Here is a 21287-nt window from a genome sequence, read left to right on the forward strand (position 1 = left end):
CCTGCTCGCGATTGAGAAAGCCCAGCGGCGCGTGGATTTATGAAAGCCCAGCTGGAGCGACTCTCCGCTCTGAAGTTCGACACATACACTCAAACGCCTGGTCCAGAATAGAACTCTTTGGCACGGCTACACTCGGCCGAGCTGAAACGCTGCCTCATTGCGCCAAGATGGCAGCGTTTTTCGTCGCTCAGATAGCAGGCGGGACCTACCGGGGAGAGGTTTTTATTATCTATTGGACCTGACTTGCTTCATCTGGTGCAGTTCTGAGTCACTCCAGAATGATCCCGAGCTAAAAAAAAACAAAACAAAACCTTTCTTACCCCCTCCTATATATATATCATCAGATCTAGATATATTATGGTTTATCTCTAATTAGCTCTTTGGCCCTCAGTGCATTAAACTAACACAAACACATTGTTTCATTCATCACAAGGCTCCAGACAGATTTTTGGTGATTTATTTGGCCTCAAATGGCTCTTTTGACAGTAAAGGTTGCTGATCCTTGGTCGAACCCGTGGGTCCGTTTTGCTTTGGTCATCTATACATCCATTGTTTAGTGCTTGTCTTCGTTAGAATCCCAGGCGAGCTTGAGCCTGTCCCAGCTATCTTGCCATAAAAGGTTGTCATAAATACAATATTTGGAGCTGGAAAATTCACCACACGCCCTCTGGCGGACGAGCTATACGCACCGGTCGATTCCCTTCCTCGTTCACCCAATCCTCACCTCCGTTTGTTTTCTTTCTCATGTGATACTTTCCCCTCCTCTCTTCCCAATCCCTGCGTTGGCCCCACGCTGGCATAACGCCACCATTCGAGTTAGTCTTGCCTCTTTATCGCAGGGCTGATCTGGAAGCGCTGTTATGACATTGGAGCCGCGGTGCAAGCGCACCCGTCGTCTATTCCTGGCTTTTGTTTGGAAAAGGCGCTCTCAACTCGCCGTCGCACTCCCAGAGCACGTTGACGAACGTGGGAAGCGTGCGCGCGTTCGTGTCAAATGAGCGTTTTGGCCACCGGAGTGCCACAAGGTTCTATGCTAGGGCACCGTTGCTTGTAGGGCACCTGGAAAGTGTTCGCTGATTCAATTCCAACTCTAATTCTCCCCCCCTTCCCCTACCTTGCAGTGCTCAATGGCCCCCCCTTGTCTGTCAAGAAAGAGCGGGAAGGAGAGCTGCGACGGGAGCAACGTGGCGGCGAGGTCATCTGTATTGACGACTAGGTTAACACTCGCCTGACGCACACACTCGCAAAAAACGAATGAGTATTCAAGCTACACTGAAAAGAAACAAAATTTATACCAGGAATGAAGTCGTTATCGTTTTGTTTTGTTTTTTCTGAAAAAATGCAACTTAACCGTCTCTAAAATATATGACTAGACTTACTTTGCATGAAAAATATAACTATATTCTTCTAAGGTACTTTTTTTTCTCTCTTAAAGGGATACTTCACTTATTTAGCCCATTATAGCAATAAAAAGTTAATATTTTGTCTATAATTAATTTGATACTTTCATTATTTTTCACATACAATTAGTACCTTAAAAAGCTAATTTTTCAACTTGCTGTCGACTGAAAATGACATCACAAGGCCTCAGGTAACCAATCACAGCTCACCTGTTTTCTAGGTTTGGTCATGTGACATTCACAAGCTGAGCTGTGATTGGTTACCTAAGCCCTTGTGATGTCATTTTTGTGATGTCATTTTCAGTCAACAGCAAGTTGCAAATGTGTTTTTAAAGGTACTAATTGTACGTGAAAAATAATGAAAGTATCAAATTTATTATAGGCAAAATATTAATTTTTGACTGCCAGAAATGGCTAAATAAGTAAAGTATCCCTTTAAATATTTGACTTTTGTTCTGCAAAAATATGACTTCCCATATGATTAATACTTTTGAATAATTTTGAATTATTGTAAAATGAAGATTTACTTTGCTCTGGAAAAAAACATGACTTATCTTGTAAATTTACAACTTAAAAAAATATTAAAATGACGATATTCTCAACTTTTATCACAAATTAAATTTTTATGTTTTTCTTACACATATATGATAGTTTTAAGTTTCAAGTTTTTAAAGAAAAATATGACTTAATTCTGTTAAATTTCACACTTGTTTTTACTGATAAAAAGTTACGCTTTTAAAATAAAATAAATAAAATCTTACTTTTTTCTTGAAAACATCCATCTTTTTTTTCCTATTAAAAATATTTTAATCTCGGAAAATTACAACTTTATTCTTGTAAGGTAACTTTTTTTTTTTATCTATTTTTTTTCCTTCAAAAACAGTTTTTCTTTGTTCTCCTAAAATCACTTTTTTCTTCCTAAAATTAATCCAACTAAATTCCTGAAAAATATTCTGACTCCCCCGAAAACACTTTATGCTCCAAAAATATGGCTTAATTCTCACAAGATTTTGACTTTCCGCTAATTTTTGTAAGTTTTTCTTTAGTAAACACATTATATTCTTGGAAATTTTGCCTTCAAAACGATGACACATTCCATCACGACTTGATTCTTGTATATTTATTTGCTTCTTTTTAGTGTAGCCCTGACACACGCACACGCTACTTGTAGTTAACCTCAATAAGTCCTAATTCCTGTGCTTGTCTGCCTCAAACCATGATACTCCTCAATGAGCCTCCTCTTCGGAGACTTTCACAAACACGTCACTCCAAACAGCATTCACCGGCTCAAAGCTGCATGCAAATTTCTGGCGGCATGCATCAATCATCAACACGGTGTACAGTTGGATAATGCTCTTTTTACCACAAAGCTCCCTATGAATGTTTCTGATGATTTTGCAAATCAGTATTAGCCGACATTCCCCAACACGCATCCACACTTTGTAGTTTTTCGTAGATGTTGCCTACTATTTTTTTTTTTTTTTTGACATGTCATAACGAGGATCAAACGAAGAAGTTTCTGAGTAACTTCTCATGCCTCCATTTTAGATTTGGGGCTGCTTGCAGGTGATATACACAAAAACCACATGCGCATAGACATACTCCCTTCTACAGTAGATGGCGAATGTCTACACACCCCTGTTGATGAGAGAGATGTGATGATAAAAATGTCAGGAAAAGTCTACTAGAACATCCGAGCTCTTTTTGGTGTTAATCACAGGCACTCCAAACTGACTGACTTTGACTGTGATTGGTTAATTCTGAACACAGCCACGTCACATGTTTGAAGAGGGTGTGCACACTTATGCAACCACATATATTTTTATTTCCCCTTGCAAAAAGAGTTGGGGGTTTTTCTCCTGATTGAGTTGTGCATTAGTGGTGGGAAAGCTTTTGCACTCATTTTTTTTATATATATCACAGAAACCTGCCATTTGAACAGGGGTGTGTACACTTTTTATATCCACTGTATATACAAACCACAAATATATACATATAGTTATAACTAAATGCGTTTGGTACGCTCCATCGTGGAAGAAGACAAGACAACAACAACAACAAAAACGCCCTTTTGAGACATACAAAAGAACAAAGTGAACAAAAAAAAGTTTTTCATTTCATTAAAAAAATTTCCCAGCTAAAATGTTGCCCCTGACACTCCTCCCACACAACCCCAAAAAACTCTGCGTTGTCCTTTTTTATGTTGCCTATCAAATGTTGGCCATCAATGAAAGTATTTACATAAAAAAAAAAAAAAAAAAAATGACCCATCTCCTTATTTTTTGTTTTGTTTGTTTGTTTGTAATAAAACGGAATGAAACGAGTTGCACATGCTCTCTGAATACTTTTTTTTGTTGTTGTTGTCCAAGACAAACCATGAAAGGATGGGGAGAGTTGGCACGGGGGCAAGTACATTGCCTGTGTGGTATTGCACTCCCCCAAGCATGTTGAAGCGTTAGTGTCCAACAAGTGTTTTCTCCAGCGGAGTGCCACAAGGCTCAATATTAGGTCACCATTGCTTGCAGTGCATATGGAAAGTATTTACAGTATTATAAAAAAATAATAATAATAATAAAAGAAATGAATTCATTTTTATTCCTCAAACTTTTACACACAAAACTCCATAATAATTTGAAAAAAAAAAATAATGTTGTAAATTTATTATAAATAAATTAGACATTTGTTTTATTTATTTTCATTTGATAAAATACTGGATTAATTGATTTGCAGTAAATAAGATGAAAAATATTAACAAAATGAAATTTATACTGCATACAAAAATACTTTAATGTATTAAATGATAGGTTAATTAATTATTAGTAAATTAATTACAAATACAATTTAAGAATGACAGACATTTATTATTAAAATAAAATATTTTACAAATGTTACAAATTGTATCTTTTTGTTTTTCTACGAATCACCCATCCTGTATAGCCTGTATACAATATCAATGTATGTATGTATGTACTGTATGTATTTAATACATTTTTTTTTTTGCTTTCCCCCAAAAAATTACCAATTCACTGCATTCAACTTTTTTTCTTTTTTTTTTAAATTCAGCAACCCCCAAAATGCAAAGCATCCAGGCTTTTGCATACGCTTCCGCACAACATGTCAACTTTGACCTTTATCAAAATAGGAATAAGAGCAAGGAAGTGTGCGTGCGCGCTTGTGTGGCAATGTCGACGTTCCAGCTTCGCATTGAGGAAGTGAAAATGGAGATGGCGGCTTTGGTGCGAGCGTGTGTGCTGACGGGGGGGAAATATGAAGCGGTGCGCCGGGGGGCTTACTTTCAAATGTCCCCGAGGAGGACGGCGAGGAAATGAAAAGAGGATAAAAATGGTTGACATGTTCCTTTTTTGCAACATGTTAGGAACGTTTGGCTCGGCACGGAGCCCGAGTGCCCAGGGCAAAAGCAATGCGGCGAGCCCACAAAAACTACTTATAAACAAAGGAAAACCACGGCTGGAAATAACACACTTGTTTGGGTTGCGCAAGGCAGACGGCCGGCTGCCTGCTCGGGTTCGATTATTCTCCATTAGCGTACTCGTTGTGGGAAAACATGATTGGAATGTCGCTTTTTTTTGGTGGGGGGGGGGGGGGGTCCATTTTTTCACTGTGTTCCAAACTATTATGCATATACATTGAAGTCTAATGGATGGCAAAGATTAAGTGTTTTTCTTGAAGAAAGTCTCACTTTAGAAATTATTATGAAATTGGAAAAAATTCTCTTCCTAAAAAAAAAAAAAAAAAAAAAAAAAAATCTGTCTTCATTCTCATAAAATTATGGATTTTTCCAAAAAAAAAAAAAAAATCTGACATTTTTCCAGGAATAAGTGAGTCTTTTTCCTAAAAAAAAAAAAAAAGAAAATCTGACCGTTTTCCCCAAAATAATTTGTTTTCATTCTCATAGTGGATTCTTCCTAAAAAAAAAAGAAATTCCAGAAATAAATCACTTTTTCCTAAAAAATCTTCTGAAATTGAGAACAAATTTTTGACCCTCTCCCTAAAAAAAAAAAATCTGTCTTCATTCTCATAAAATTATGGATTTTTCCTTAAAAAAATGCAATTTTTCCTTTTTCCTCGAAAAAAAGAAAAAATCTTTTAAGATTGGAAAAAAAAAATCTGACCCTCTTCTTAAAAAAAAAAATCTGTCTTCAATCTCATAAAATTATGGATTAAAAAAAAAAAGAAGACATTTTTCACAGAAATAAATTTGTCTTTTTCCTCAAAAAAAAAGAAAAAAAATCTTATGAGATTTAAAAAAAAATTAAAAAAAATCTGACCCTCTTCCTAAAAAAAAATCTGTCTTCATTCTCATAAAATTATGGATTTTTCCAAAAAAAAAAAAAAAATCTGACATTTTTCCAGGAATAAGTGAGTCTTTTTCCTAAAAAAAAAAAAAAAGAAAATCTGACCGTTTTCCCCAAAATAATTTGTTTTCATTCTCATAGTGGATTCTTCCTAAAAAAAAAAGAAATTCCAGAAATAAATCACTTTTTCCTAAAAAATCTTCTGAAATTGAGAACAAATTTTTGACCCTCTCCCTAAAAAAAAAAAATCTGTCTTCATTCTCATAAAATTATGGATTTTTCCTTAAAAAAATGCAATTTTTCCTTTTTCCTCGAAAAAAAGAAAAAATCTTTTGAGATTGGAAAAAAAAAATCTGACCCTCTTCTTAAAAAAAAAAATCTGTCTTCAATCTCATAAAATTATGGATTAAAAAAAAAAAGAAGACATTTTTCACAGAAATAAATTTGTCTTTTTCCTCAAAAAAAAAGAAAAAAAATCTTATGAGATTTAAAAAAAAATTAAAAAAAATCTGACCCTCTTCCTAAAAAAAAAATCTGTCTTCATTTTCATAAAATTATGGATTTTTCCTAAAAAAAAAAAATCGGAGACAACTTGATTCTCAAAAGACTACAATTTGTTTTCAGTTCCTACTATTTGTACCACATAAATATAATGCACATAGGATTTATGTTTTATTGTTATTATTATTATTATTATTATTATGCTTGTGTTTTAGATACCAAGTCAAGTCATCTTCCAATCAAGCTTTTGCTTGCTTTGGGTGTAAAGGTAGAGGTTAAAACTTCACCACCATCCCCAGACCTCAACCCTATTGAGAGTCTTAGAATATTACCAAAACTGCATATACTTAATATTTTGGAACACAGACGGTTTTGTTTTATAGTGGCACAAATGTGGTTTTTAAAATGTCACTGATTTTCCTTTCCGCTTTGTTCCACTTGATCATCCAAACAATCACTCGTGGTTTCATTTATAAAACAACAGGCAAAAAGAGCAACAAAAAGGATGAAGAGAAGTGACGACTCCCCTCAAACAAAGATTAAAAACTCCAATTTGATGTTAGAAAAAAAGAGTTTTAAAAAAAGAAGAAGGAAAATTCACATCTCTGTGATGACGTAAAAAAAATGTTCTCAGTTTGTACACAGTACGTCTCCAAAAGCAGAAGCTCTGTTTACGGCGTAATCCGGCTTCCGATTCCCATCCGCTACCCTCGGCCACGTTGCGAGGGCGCGTCGGCGTCCGCAGACTGTCGGCTTCAACCCCCCCAAAAAAACGAGCGTCCGCGGGAAGAAGCGGCGCTGCGGAAATCTTGAGGGACTCCAATCCCCACACTCGGGAGGGCGTCAGTTGACTTTAAAGATGCTGAAGACGTGAGGCGAAGCCGACGGGTTGCCCACCGTGTGCAGCCGGAAGGACGGGCCCGTGACGGCGTGCAGCTCGGTGCCCTTGTCCAGGCGCAGGAGCCCCGAGACCTGGCAGGGTTTCAGGAAGTGCGATGGGTGCGGTCCGGCCGACGGGGTGGTCCCGTAGCCCTCCATGCACTGCAGCTTCTGGGGCCTCTGGCCGCCCGTCACCACGTCCAGCTTGACGTACTGGGACTCCTGCTCGTTGAACAGAACCTGCGGGGACGCCAGCACAGCGTCAGCTTCCTACTCGGATGCACTGGACTCTATCCTGCACTCTAGTCCGCGCTCTTCTTCTGATTGGTTTGGTGGACTGTCAGTTTGACTGTTTGAGAGCTGCGTAGCTTGACAAGTACGCTTTGGAGTGTATCCTGCACTCTGTTCGACACTCTTCATCCGGCTGGGACTGGGCTGTCATTTCTGAAAGTTTAACAACTTGCAAACTTCGCTTTGGATTGTCTCCTGCTATCTATTCAACACTCGTCTTCTGACTGATATGCTCTTTTAATAGTTTTATCTTTCAACAGTTCACTTTGGTCTGTATCCTGCATTCTGATCGACTCTCTTCCATCTGACATGGCTTTGAGTGAGTTATTATCCTATTTACTCTATCCTACTGTTTCAAAGCTGTGGGCCTCAAATTTGACTGTATCCTTTACTCGATTCGTCACTCTTCCTCTGACTGATATGCCTTTGGAGTCTTCTGGTTTGATTTAACATGGGGCTTTAACCTGCACTCAATTTCTGAGGGAATATTTTTGAGAGCCGTTGCCGGGTCCGTACCTGGCAGAAGAGGAAGTAGACGCCCGGCTTCTCCACGACGAAGGTGCCTTCCTCCTTGTTGTAGCTCACCGCTTTGCTCATGTTGAGCACGCGCTCCTCCCAGCCCTTGATCACACCTCCTTCACCCACTGAAACCACACCAAGGGCAACGTCGGACAAGTAACGTTGCAGCCAGTCCCGCTGCGGCCTCGACGTACCCCCCCTCTTACCTTGCTGAGAAGAGACCTTGGTGACTGTCAAGGAAGGAAAAGCAAGTCAATTAAGATGATTTTTGCAGACGCTAACGTGAGACGAGGCATCTGCCAGGCCACTTACTCTCGAAATGAGACGCCGCTTTCTTCCCGTTTCCGTGCTTCCCGCGCAGCGTCCCCCCTATTTTTTCGGGGCAGACTGAACGTGAGTGTGACAAAGAAAACACTCCTGCGGTTCCACATGTGAATCGGTCTCCTAATGCCGCGCTCATTTGCCGCCCATCTCGTCGCCGTTTTAAACACGCTTTAACAGATGGCCAAAGGATTTCCCGTCACGTGCTTTTCATATATTTCCTCAAACTGTTCTTTTCATCATCGGAGCGTGCCGGCCACTCGCAGAGAATCCAAAAAAAAAAGATGGAGTGGAGGAGAAGAAAGCATCCAACGTAAACAGAATAAGACAGATGATGTGGTGGAAAAGGGGCTCCAAAGGCAGGCAATAAATTCACTAGAGCTGGTGACAAAAGTACTCACATCCTGTACTTTTTTTTTTTTTTTTAAAGTAAAAGTACTGATTCAACTCCTCATCGTCTTTCATATTAGCATGGCAACCCTGGGTCAACAATATTTCATGTGAAGCGAGCCATGCTAATATCAAAATGATACGCTTAAGATAAGTTTTGCTAGCATTTAGCGTTAGCATTTACTCATGGTCTCTTGACCAAAGCATTTTTGTTTGTTTACGATGTATATACTGTCAGCACGACAATAGTTTGGGATTAGTTAGTCAACAAGGTAGTTTGTTTTTATTTCATTTTGATTTGTTAATTAAATTCAGTTAGTTTTAAATAGTTTTTAGAGCAGGTTTGTGTTTTTATGTTTTTGAAAATGCTTTGTTGTAGTTTAGTTTATGTTTTAGTATGTGAACGTACAGCAATACCAAAATATATACATTTAAAATGAATGCCAAAAGCTCGTTTTATATTAATTGGCAAAGGTGAAAACGCACATTTTCGCTGTTTGTTTCATAAACATAAATTGTAGTTTCAGATTTTGTTTCTTTAAAAGCATTTTCATTTTTATGAATTTCCTTAAAGGTGATGTCAAATCACAAAATTTCTTTAGAAAATGTTCTATGTGCCCCACACTAGTCTAAACACAGCATTGTGATTCATATTGTGTTTGTGGAATATGACTTAAACAGCAAAATCCACCTGTTTTCATCCATCTCACAGGGCGGCCATTTTGCCACTTTCTGTCAACAGAAAACGATATCGCAGTTGCTTCGGGCTCAGATAACGACCAATCACGGCAACCTGTTTTCTGAGTTAGGTCAAGTGACAGCTGCAAGCTCAGGCGTGATTGGTCATTACCTGAGTGTTATGTGTTAGCATTAAGCTAACAGGGCATTCTAGTTGTTTTAAATTCACAAAATGTAATTCTTTCTACTTTGGTTTGACAGTAAACAAACTGGGAGAAGTATTAAACATCTTGAAGCTTCATTTTTTTTTTAAATATGCCCACCCCCGTGGTCCCAAGGGTTCACTCCCGGACGTAATCATCAAGCCACCCGCAAAACGGCCGCTATAAATACCGCAATGATAGGTCATCAAATATCCCTGCTTTCACAACAAATCATAGCTGTGGGAGTCGCGACATCCCCCCCAAAAAAATCAATTTGACGGCCCAAAAGCGTGCAACAAGGCCTCATTCCCGAGCCAGCTGGTTTTCTGGGCTGCGAGGCCGCTCCGGCCAGACCTGTAATTTCTGCCACAGCCGTCCAGCTGCCTACTGCTTCCTGTGTCGACTTTTAGCTGCGGCCCCGAGTGGCATGCGGCCCAAAAAGACGTGTGGATTGTGCGTGCGTGCGTGCGTGTACCGTCTCGCTTCACTCTCTGGCCGACAAGCAGCTCTCGCTTCTCCAGAATGAGCTGCACGATGGCCTTCCTCTGCGTGTTGACCTGTGCAGAAACACGCACACGCACGAGATGAACAAGTGTGCATCACTCACTTGGATGTTCCACCCCCAACCCCCTTGCACGTTTTTAGTGCCTGGCCTCGCTTACTGCGTCTTTCTGGGAAATAAAGGAGATTTGCGAAGCCAGCAAAGTTTGAAAAGGTTGGGGGGAGGGGGGGGGGGGGGGGACTGAAGGAGACGCGTGCGTGTCTGGTTATGTGCACATTCTTAAACCGAAGGCTACCGTCGCTCTCCTTGCAATCAGCGTTTCAAACATCAACACTACAATGTCCCGAGTGAGATGAGTTGAGGGCCGCAAATGGCCACCCAGGCCCTAATTTGGACACCCCTACGAACCTCCTATTGGAATGTATTTCTTGTAAGAAATGCTGATGTCATTTTCTTGTTATGGAGAGATAAGAAACCAAACAAAACTTGGAAAGGCATATTAAGGAAAGTTTGTTCGTATTCATCCTCACAGCTTCTGACATGGACATTCGTCTTCGACTGAGCGTAAAAGGAACAACCAATGCCAGAGCATTGTTGAAAAACAAACAGGCAACATTACTGCAGATGAATTCTAAATCCCTTAAGAACTTGGGCAGGCATATTAAGGAAAGTCTGTTTGAATTTGTCACAAATGCTCAAATGTAAATTCTTATTGTGAAGAGAAAATGATGTGTAAAAATCTTGAATCCTTTCAGAACTTAAGGTATATTAAAGAAAGCATGCAAAAGCAGTGTCAGGGATCCTTGAGCAGGCATATTAAGGAAAGTCTGCTTGAATTTATCACAAATGCTCAAATGTAAATTCTTATTGTGAAGAGAAAATGACATGTAAAAATCTTGAATCCTTTCAAAACTTAAGGTATGTTAAAGAAAGCATGCAAAAGCAGTGTCGGGGATCCTTGGAAAGGCATATTAAAGAAAGTTAGTTTGAATTTGTCACAAATGCCTACATTTTATTCTGTACAGCAAAATAAACAGACAATGCAAGGGCATCATTGCTGCAGTAAAATGTGTAATCTTTTCAGATCTGGAATGGCGTATTAAGGAAAGTTGTCACAATACGTACATTTAAATGTTCAGTAGGAAAAAAATGCATGCACAGGCAATACTAGGGCATCATTTCTGTAGTAGAATTCTTGGAAAAGCATGTCAAGGAAAGATTTTTCCGCATGTGTCTCTGATACTTAAATTAAAATTCCTCTGTTGAAAAAGAAATTGTAAAAACCACGGCATCTTTACTGCAGTACAATCCTTGGAAAGGCATATGAAGGAATGTTCGTATTCATCACAGGTGTTTCCTTCTGTAGAGAAAAGAAACAAAAACAAACAAAAAAGAGGCAATGCCAGGGCATCAATCCTCCAGTGGAATCCTTGGGAAGGTGTATTAATGAAAGTTTGCTGGGCATCATTAGAGCAGTAAAAATGTTGGAAAGGTATATTAATGAAACCTTGTTTGCATTTGTAATGGATTTGTGCATGTAAAATTCTTTTTGCAGAACAAAAAAACAGGCAATGCCAAGAAAGTACTGAATCGTTTGGAGAGGCGTATTAAGGAAAGTTTGTTGGCATTTGTCACTTGTGCTTAAATGCAAAATCAAGTTTGGATTTCGGATAAAAACAAGAATAATTTGAGGCTTTCCGGTAAACTGAGTTTTTTTTTAAGAAAAAGACAATAAAACCGTGGGTTTGAAAGTGGGAAATGTGTATTTAAAAACCACCACACATCCCCCACGATGATTCCCGTCACCGCATGCACGAGTTAAGTTGCATAACCACTTTAGGGAGAGAGAGGGAAAAAAAGTTGCTCATAGTTTTTGTTGTTGTTATCACCCCGACCTGCTCGAGGCGCTCCTGGAGGATGTGGAAGGACTGGGACAGGTCCCGCGTCTGGCGCCAGGTCCACGCCGTGAAGAGCGCGCTGCAGGCGGCCACAGACAGAGCCAGCAGGGCCAGCGAAGCCCACAGCGCCCGGAGCTTGCGCCGCCGCGGGGCGATCCGATGCATGCTGACTCAGTCGCCGCCGCCGCCGCCACCGCCGCCGATCACCCCACGGTGGTGCGCCGTCGTTCGGAACATCCACGCCGCACTCGAGCCACCCCCTCTGGCCCGCCGCGCCGGCTTAATGGACACGCGTGGGCCGCTAATTGGCGCGTCGCATCTCGCCAACTGTTGCATCCGTCTCTCGGCGTCTCGGTTCCCCTTTGGGCTTCTTTCGCTGGGGGGTCCCCCCCCTCTTGTCTTTATTAAGACTGCGCGCGCATGAGCACCTACCGGGGGGGCTCCCGAGTTGAGATCTGACGCCGAGAGCCTCTTCCTCCCCTCCTGTGTCTCTCGGTGCTGCACTTTTTCTTTTTTCTTTCCTTCTTGCTTTTCTTTTCTTTTTTTCTTTTTTCTTTGTCATCAAATCAACCAGCCTCAATGTGGAGCGTTGGGCAGCTCACGAAATGGCCACATGGGGGCGCCAGAATGTAAGGTAAGACTCATTTCTCTTGTCTTACTTCAAATTCGAGTGCACACGTTTGTTTTTCTCGTAATGTTACAAGTTTCATTGGAGTTTAAGACACTTTCTCGAATTATTTTGGCAGTAAAACTTTTTGTCTTTTCATAATTTTAGAGGGAAGAGAACATTTTCTATCTGGAAGTGTGGGTTTTGCAAATTTGTCATATTAAAATATCTATCTTTCTATCTATCTATCTATCCATCCATCCATGAGGAAGAGTAAAAGTTTAGCGAGAGCAAAAAAAATTTCTTTCATTGTAAATTAACAATGAAAAAATTGCAGTATATATATATATATATATATATATATATATAAACAAATCAATTAGTTAATTAGTTCGGCACTAGATGGCGCTAAATTCTACATATTGTCCCTTTAAAATAGAAAAGTCAATTTTATTTCAACTTGGTCCTAATAGCTTTCTCATAATAATTAGATTTTTTTTCTTGTAAAATAATGTACAATTTTTCTGCTTTTTTTTTGTAATATTTAGAAGTTTTGCAAAATAAAATTATTTATAATACTGACTTCATACTTCTGTTCCAACTTTATTTTTGTATTTTAAAAAACTTATATTATTCTAACTGTATATTTAGGGACAGTGGGAAATGTTAGCATAATGTTAAGACCACTTGTAAAATAATAATAAAAAACTCGTCATATTATGACTTTTTTTTTTTTAAATACAGTATGTTTTCCATAATATTAAGGATTCTGTAACATTTTGTTCATATAAATATGACGGGTAAATATGACGCATTGTTCAGCACTTTGAGCACTATAAATTCAGTCCATTTACCATTTAATCTAACTTCAGTAGTATAAAATAATGTCTCACTAGAGCCACAAGAGGGCACTGTGACCATAGAAACATTAAAAAGGGACCTGCAGACGCATCATTGAGCACTGCATCCACGAGTTAACTTTTTAAAAACTTTTTAAAAAGTTAGCTCTTTTTTTTTCTCACTCTTTCTTATAAGTAAGCCTCTTTTTTTTTTTGCCACCTTCTCCCTCCCTTTCCTCTTTTTTTCTTTGGCTATTTCCAGGCCTCTCTCTTCTTCCCATTTTTCTCCTCCCCTCTGTAAGTGTGAGCGAGTGTGTATGGCAGACAAAACAATTCAAACCTCACAGTGCTCGTAGCTCGAGGCTAAAAATTACCCGCGTGTGCACGTGTGTGTGTTCGTCACAGTGCTGTCATTGTGTCGTAGGGTGGGTGGGGAGGAAATGAGGAATTGTCTAAGACTGCCTTCAAATTCCCATTCCTGCGTAGCTGCTGCTCGCCTGCCTGTTGCTATTAATAGCCCACGTGTGTCTCCTGAAGGCTGACTCGCGTTGTTTTTTCTTCCCCCGGCTGAAATCTCGCAGATGTCGGTGATGACGCGCGGAGCGACGCACTCGCCGCAGATTAGTCAGAACGCGAGGGCGAGAGGAGCCTCGCATTCAAACTTCAGTGATGGGACCACCGTATACAGGAGTTCAGAACGTGTCGTCGTCCGAGTCCTCGGGGTGCCGTACTGGAAGCCGACGCCACCTCTTCCTGTTTAGTCTGGTTTGTGATTGCCCCCACATACAAACACACCTCGTGATGGTGGCTGGAGGTCCCTTTTAATTAAAAGTTAGTTACATCATTTGTCAATGTGAAACTTGCATGCTTGAGTAATTCTGTTTCAGTCGAATGAAGGCGGGGAAACAGGAAATGAGGTCATTCACGTTTTTTTTTTTGATTTTTCACTTATGCTCACTTAAAAAAAAGGGGGATGGAGGGAGGCAGACGTGCTGTCATTCTATATACACCGCTTACGCCCTTATTTGGATATGTGCTCCTGTGTTTTCACTGTCAGCTATGAGTCACGTGACTCCCCCATGAAACGTGGAGGATGGAGTTCATTTGTTAAAATGGGAACTTCTTTCCTGTCAAACTTTGACTTTAATATTATGACTTGAACCACTTTTTTTATGTGACCTTATTCACATAAGATTGTATTTCTTTCCTCATAAATCTGACCGTTTGCATCAAATGTGATTTTTTTTTCCTCAGAAAAAAAATCTTTAGTCTCCACATTCTTTTTCCTATAAAATTGATATATTTTGAAAAAAAAAAAAAAACTTTATTGTCATAAATTAAGAATTTTCCGACAACTTTATTTCTGTGAAATTGTTACTTTTTCAAAAATAAAAAAAAAATCTTACTTTATTGTCACAAGATTAGGATTTTTCAGACAACTTTATTCATGTGGTTAAGATCAAGTGTAGTAGTAAGATTTTTTTTAATCGAAAAAAAAAAAAAAAACATTATTCTCATTAGATTGCTACTTTTCCCCTCGGAAATCTGACTGTTTTCTCATAATAAATGTGACTTTTTTTTTTCTTTTTTTTCTCAGAAAAAAAAATCTTCCTCAAGTCTAATAAGGCTCTGATAACACTATTCCTGCTACTTACTCTCAGAAAAAAACAACAAAAAAACACTTTATTGTCAAGATCATGACTTTTTCTTGAGAAGAAATACGACTTTACTCTTTTAATAATAGTTTTTTGTTTTTTAAATTTCAGAAGATTATGATTTGATTTCACTCAGGGGGGAAAAAAATCAACTTTATTATGCCTTGATGTTTTTACTTGGGGGGTGATCATAAAAATTGGGAAAATACATCTTTATTCTCATATTTACAACTTTTTTTTTGGGAGGAAATCTGCACTCTGATTTTTTTTCTTCTTGAAAAAAAATCTTTATTTGAATAAGTTCATAACTTTTGTTTTGCAAAAATGCAACTTTATTCCCGTAAAATTATGCCTATTTTCTTGAACAAATCTTGGCGTTATCTTTCAGGATTGTGACTTTTTGTCATAAAAATATGACTATTATGAGTACAAGCCCCCCCCCTGTTTTTAAGATTGTGACTTATTTGCTTGAAAAAAAATATAATTCTTATTTTTGTAATACAATAATTTTTATATTGGAATATTATGACTTTATTTCCCTTGAAAATACAACTTTATGTTGATCCATTTTTTTCTTTAAAAAAATACCTTGACAAAAATATTGCGATTAACTTATAATATTGTGATTTGAACTTGGAAAAACATTATTCTTAAATATGTTTTACCATAAATAGCTTCAACTTTATTTTTGCAAATTACATTTATGACTTTAAAAATTACAACTTTATTGTATAATATTGCAATTCTTATCTTCATTTGCTTGCATCAAAATTGTTGGACTTGTTGACCTCCAATGAAGACACTTGAAATGCATTTCCCAATTTTTAGCAGAGGGATTATGTTCCGTGTTGTGCCTATATGTCAGGTGTTTGATTGACAGCCTCTGGGAAAAGGGAAGCAAAAGATGAACCAGTGCTTATGCATTTATAGTTGGCTGGGCAAAGTTTTGTACATTTGAGTTTTACCGATAAATTACTGAATTAATACATTTTCATTCAATTTCAGGATAAAACATATCACGCAACGAATGTTCCAGCAGTTAATGGCAACCCTCAGTGACCAAACAAACAAACAAGAACTAAACCTGTTTCTTGATTTAAAGCTAATCTATTCATCCGTCGACGACTTCCTGACAGCCTTGTCCGAGCGTCGGTTTCGAGTTTGTTGGGTGGGTCCGCATTTTAAGTGGGTCACACCCTTCATCAAAACCTACGGAACAATTCAGCAGACTGAGCACAGACTGACACTACTCGCAAAAAGTTTGGGAGTAAAGTATTTTTGAGGTGGCATTTGAGATGTAAAAAGTTTGAGAACTGCAGTAAACCTCGGGTCCAGTAGTCTGTAGCGCATTTAGGTACATCCTGAAATTTCTCCCACCTTTTTGGGAGTAGTGTGCGATGACTTTTGGGGGTTGGGCTGCCTGTCTGAGACACTTCCATGACGTTGATGCCAAGCTCGACAAGCAAGAATGGCTCCAGTGTGCACCGGCGAGGCACCGCGGCAGGCGTGACGTCGGAAGGCCTTAACTGTTTTTGGGCCAAACCCAGGAAGAAAACAGGGGCCCTACTGTTTGACCACATCATCAGGCTCACATACACACAGTGGCGGGTTCAAAAGTAATGCTTATAAAAACGTTTATCTGGGCACTAAAAATAGTTTATGATATTCCAAGCAGCATCCTTTCTTTCGGGTTTGTCTCCATTGGGGTCATAGGTGAACTGAATGGAGCCTATCGCAGCTGACTTTGGGTGAGAGTTGCGGTAAATTGTCAATAGTCAATCACTTCACAGGTGACTATGGACACTGGACATGGACAATCACACTATGAACAATGTATTTATTTAAACGACCCCAACATGCGAGCTTTAAGTTATTGTCATGTGCAGACATTCAGTAAAGCATAAAAGTGTCAACTTGAAAAGGCCAAGAAGGGAAAAAAGGGGGGTATTGTAAGAGTAAAATGATAACAAAACATATTTTATATGTTACTTTTTTTAGCACACGCCATTTTAAGTAACCTTAAAAAAAAGCTTGGTCAGTTGTTTTTTTCCCCCCCACTTTACGTCGTGCAAAAAACAAACACGACATTTATTAGTTCCCCACACCCCCTCCTTCTCGTGTCAATTTGGTAGCGCCCACCCTTCGTTTCTCAGTTTCTCTGACGCAGGTGCGCGTTCACGCATGACAAGCGCGCGTCCTCGTCGTTTAAAACAGTCGCAAGCGGAATCGACTTGAGTACTGATTGCACAGACACAGGTAGCATAGCATAGCATAGCATAAGCGTCGACTAGTGTAGTGTAGCGTGTATGTATAGACCAAGCACCGAGAACAGAATTTTACAGTCAAAGTTGGATTTTTCATCTTTCATAGCGTTTTTTTTTTTTAACTTAGCAGTGTACTCCGCGTTCCATCTGATGCGTTCACGGACATCGTTTGCATGAGATTGCTGCGACCAGGTAAGAGCGACGACCGAAGCACCTTAACGAATCTGCAGATTGTACCATGTGCTCGCTTGTTTCTCGCACACTCGCTGGGTATCACACGTCTGACTTTGCACAATTAGCTCTGCTGGTTCGATTGTTAATTCGGCATAATTGGAACGTAACTCAGTGGACTTTATGACTTTTATTAGTATATATTTTTAATTTTACAAATAAATTGTTGATTAACCTGCACATGTAAATAACCAATAAGTAATGTATTTCGAACCTGATGCATATTCTCAGTTCCGCATTCTTTGAAAAGTTTAATCTAGACGAAACAGGTGCGCTGCAGACATTTTGTGCCATTTTTGAGTCAAGCTATATTAAAATAAGTTGAAGAACGTAATTTAAACAAATATAATTCTTTGCCACCATCTTGTGGCATCTTGGTGTAATGGAACTATGTCAAAGTGAGTTGAGGCATTCATTTGGATAGAAATAGTGTTACCACAATTGTTTGGCATCTAGGTGAGCAATAATAACTATGTTGACGTGAGATGAGAAATTTCATTTGCCGCCATCTTGCTGTCAAGAAATTATGTTGAACTGAGTTAAGGAGTTTGGGTCACAGTAGTTGAGAATCAATACGTTTATGTTGCTTCACGTTTGTGACTGGAGGAAATTGTAGCTCATGTTTTGCAATAAAGCTGTCCTGTTGTGTCACAGTGTTTGGTTAGACTTCAATAGTGACGTGCTCTCAGAAGCATGTCATTGTTTGGAGAACACAAATATTTCAGGGGTTTGGGTAAGGGGGATGCAAAGCTGCTTCCTGCATCGGTCTCGACAAACAATGGTCAAACATTCAAGTCTGTGTTCACTGCTGAGGAGGGATGTTGGAAGAATGGCGGGCCAAAGTTATAGTGACACAATGGAGAAGAGGCCTGATGATTGTTACGTAAGACTCAAGGTCATGGAAGGCCTAAAAGTGTCATGGACCAATAAGATCCCAGCTTTGAGCATAATAGTAGGAGGGCCAAAAAATAAAGTTGATTTATTTATCTTTTTTTTTCACAATCATTCTGGATGATTTTAATCTAAGTAATAATCCCACCAAACATTTATTTAAAGAACGTTTGATTTATTAAAAATAAGTTTGAATGTAAACTTAAAATGCTTATGAGTTTGAACAACAACAACAAAAAAAGATATTCATAGTTGGAGCATAACTTGCTAGTAAATTTTAAAAACCACAAAATTACAACTCACAATAACATAATTTAAGAAAGCTTTTAAAGATTTAACAATTTAGCTCATTTTTAAATGGTTGATTATTAAAATGACAAATCGAATTAATTTGATTGTTTTACTTATTTTTAGTTTTTCATATATGGAATTTCAGTTATCACTTGCTTAAAATAAAAGCCCTCATTTTATTTTAACAAAAGTGTTTTTTCAATTTTAGTTTAACTTTGTAAATTTTCGTTAACTATAACAATCTTCCCAGACTTTTTTTTAAAAAAAAGGCAGCTGTCATGTGCTGTCCTAAAAATGTGCACATTCAGCCTACAAGTACATCACTCTTCTTCCGTCATCGAAAGGCTCAATGAGGATTGCTGATTTAAAGTAGACAAATTTCATTTCTTCCTTCCAGATAAAAGCAGTGAATGCAACTGCAGCGCCGTCTGTAGACGGGCAAAGTAGTCGAGGTGGACCACGTGGAGCGACAATTTCAATCTGGCGCCATGTCCCTCGGCACGTTCCACCTCATGCAAACCCTGAAGAACTCGCCGGCCGCGCTGCGCCGCCGCTTCCGTCGTGACCGCACTGAGTCGCTGTCCCACGGCGACCCGCTCTTTAAGGTGCACTACCTGGGCACCGAGAAGATCTTCTCCCTGGACCGGGAGCAGGCGCGGGACGCCATTGGCCGCCTGCTGGCGGGCGTGTCCAGCGGCAAGAAGCTGAGCAAGGACCACGCCCTGGTGGTGCGGCCCCGCTACGTGGAGGTCAAGGAGCTGAGCACGGGCCGGCAGCTCACCAAAACGTACCTGCAGGACATTGCGTACTGTGCCGCCGACGCCGACCGCCCCAACGTCTTCCTGTACATCTGCAAGCACCAAGGGCAGCAGCTGCAGTGCCGCGTGTTCTGGTGCAACCGGGCAGAGCGGGCTCGAGATATGACCAGCTGCTTGGCGCACTCCTTCCAGCGGGCGCTGAGCGACTGGCAGCGGGAGGGTTCGGCTACGCCGCCGCCGTCGAGTGCCGAGGACGCCGCCGGCTCCCCCGTCGCCAAGAGCTCAACGCTACCTGCCAGCTTGGGCAAAGGTGAGCAGTCTCCAAAATACTGAATGTATCCAAATTCACTTAAAATTCAGATAAAAAAAATAAAAAAATACTGCAAATAATTAATTTTATAACATTGTTTTTGTAGGACTGATATTAACTCTTTGACCGCCAAAAACGTTTAATAACGCTAAGTAAAATCATTATATATGCCGCCATAAACGTTCAATGACGTCAACGTCGAAGTGGAGCGCTGCCTGGTCAATGGGTTGTGGAATCAAAAACACCCACTAACTGTGTCCAGCAGATGGCAGCATTGTATCTCGTTTTAATGGGTTGCCAGTATATGGAATTACAATGAAACATGATGAAATCTGATGAAATATAACGTTTTCAAGGATGATGTGAATGATCAAAGCTTTTGTAACATTACATTTCATTCACAGAGCGTCACTAAACAATTAAATATTAGTGTGAAAGTCACTGTTGTGGAGAAAATGTATCTTTTCACAAAAAGCGTGTTTTCAAGTTATCGTTTCAATTTTCGGTAAATGTCACTCAAGTTACCTATTTTCAAATGGTGATTGATTACTAAAGACCGGAATAAGGTAGAAATGTACTTTTTTTTTTTTTTTCCCTCTAATGAAAGAATGTGGTCTTTCATTTAGTACCCACATTGCATATGTAGTAAAAGCAAACAATATTCTTTTTGCCTTGAAAGATGAGTTAAAATGCTCGAAATCAGCTGGCACCATGTTTTTTTTTTGGGGGTAACGTGTCAGTAAAAGAGTAAATTTTGTGTGCACAATATTCTTCAGTTGTGGCCACAATTATTAGCATTTTGTGCACGTTATGTATCCATTGTGGCCATAAAAAAAAAGGAAATAACAATCCTATCAGGTCATGTCAGTGGGTCTGTAATTGGCCTGGGCTGGTGAGTGACATGGGTGTCGGTGAATAAGAGTATTATTCTAGCGCAAGTGCAATTCTCTCATCCATTCCTAATTAACGGCTGTGTCTTTTCACAACCAGCCCGCTGGAGGAAGAGAGGCTCCGTGTCTCGAAGCCCCCTCCGAGCCATCGCCAGACGAGGGTCCGCCTCTGACAGCTGGAGCTGAGCCACGCCCCTACCCCCATTGTCCACCCTCCGCCCTCGGACTGTATGGATCAGTGAGTCATCTGTCGTTTTTACGGATTTGATATTCCAAACACTTGCGGGTTTGTCAATCCTGGAACACTGGGAGCGTTGTCGCGTCCTCTTTTCCCATCCATGAGTGTACACATTGTGCTTTTTTCCTCCCCCACTCGAGCCCTCAAAGTGACTTGAGCAGCTGTTGCATCATGTTTACAAGTTTTACATTTCCATGGCAAAATAATGCTGAAGATTCCAGTTTTTAACTTTTTTTTTTTTTTTTTTTTTTTTTTAAAGAACTTTTTTGGGGGGGTTTTCCACCTAAAGGTGTAAATATATATTTTTTAAATGCAATGGCTTTACAAAGTGCCTGCTTGAAGGTCGTTTTTGTGCTGTTGTTGTAATTATGTACATATTTAATGAAATATGTATTAAAATGTTTTTATACACATT

At 39.5% G+C, this 21287-nt stretch overlaps 3 protein-coding genes and 1 long non-coding RNA gene across 5 annotated transcripts in view; 3 read left to right on the plus strand and 1 right to left on the minus strand.

Moving 5' to 3' along the window:
* chd3 (chromodomain helicase DNA binding protein 3) overlaps positions 1-1493 on the plus strand; it is a 33196-nt gene extending 31703 nt beyond the window's left edge. The window contains exon 40 of the mRNA XM_077498854.1: positions 1122-1493. Coding sequence (XP_077354980.1) covers positions 1122-1216 — 95 coding nt within the window. The 3' untranslated portion in view covers positions 1217-1493. The remainder of the gene's footprint in view (positions 1-1121) is intronic.
* Positions 1494-6375: 4882 nt separating this feature from the next.
* On the minus strand, positions 6376-12421 carry tnfsf12 (TNF superfamily member 12). Of its 2 annotated transcripts, XM_077501243.1 has the most exons (6): positions 11896-12421; positions 9974-10055; positions 8219-8275; positions 8113-8136; positions 7904-8031; positions 6376-7336 (listed from the first exon to the last, which is right to left on the minus strand). In XM_077501243.1, the coding sequence occupies exons 1-6, from the start codon at positions 12061-12063 to the stop codon at positions 7061-7063; spliced, it is 735 nt and encodes a 244-aa protein (XP_077357369.1). In that variant the 5' UTR covers positions 12064-12421; the 3' UTR covers positions 6376-7060. The 2 variants fall into 2 exon arrangements, with proteins under 2 accessions (XP_077357369.1, XP_077357368.1); XM_077501242.1 differs by having other exon boundaries at positions 7904-8136.
* LOC144004218 (uncharacterized) lies at positions 11492-14196 on the plus strand. Its single transcript, XR_013279239.1, has 2 exons — positions 11492-12532; positions 13926-14196. It is a non-coding gene; the product is annotated as an uncharacterized LOC144004218 (long non-coding RNA).
* Positions 14197-17135: 2939 nt separating this feature from the next.
* Positions 17136-21285, plus strand: LOC144003774 (low density lipoprotein receptor adapter protein 1). The gene is made up of 3 exons (XM_077500322.1): positions 17136-17455; positions 19074-19744; positions 20735-21285. Exons 2-3 carry the CDS (start codon positions 19165-19167, stop codon positions 20818-20820), a joined length of 666 nt encoding a protein of 221 aa, XP_077356448.1. The 5' UTR covers positions 17136-17455; positions 19074-19164; the 3' UTR covers positions 20821-21285.
* Positions 21286-21287: the final 2 nt, after the last annotated feature.

The sequence above is a fragment of the Festucalex cinctus genome, chromosome 16 (assembly GCF_051991245.1).
Source record: "Festucalex cinctus isolate MCC-2025b chromosome 16, RoL_Fcin_1.0, whole genome shotgun sequence".
Taxonomy (NCBI): Eukaryota; Metazoa; Chordata; class Actinopteri; order Syngnathiformes; family Syngnathidae; genus Festucalex; species Festucalex cinctus.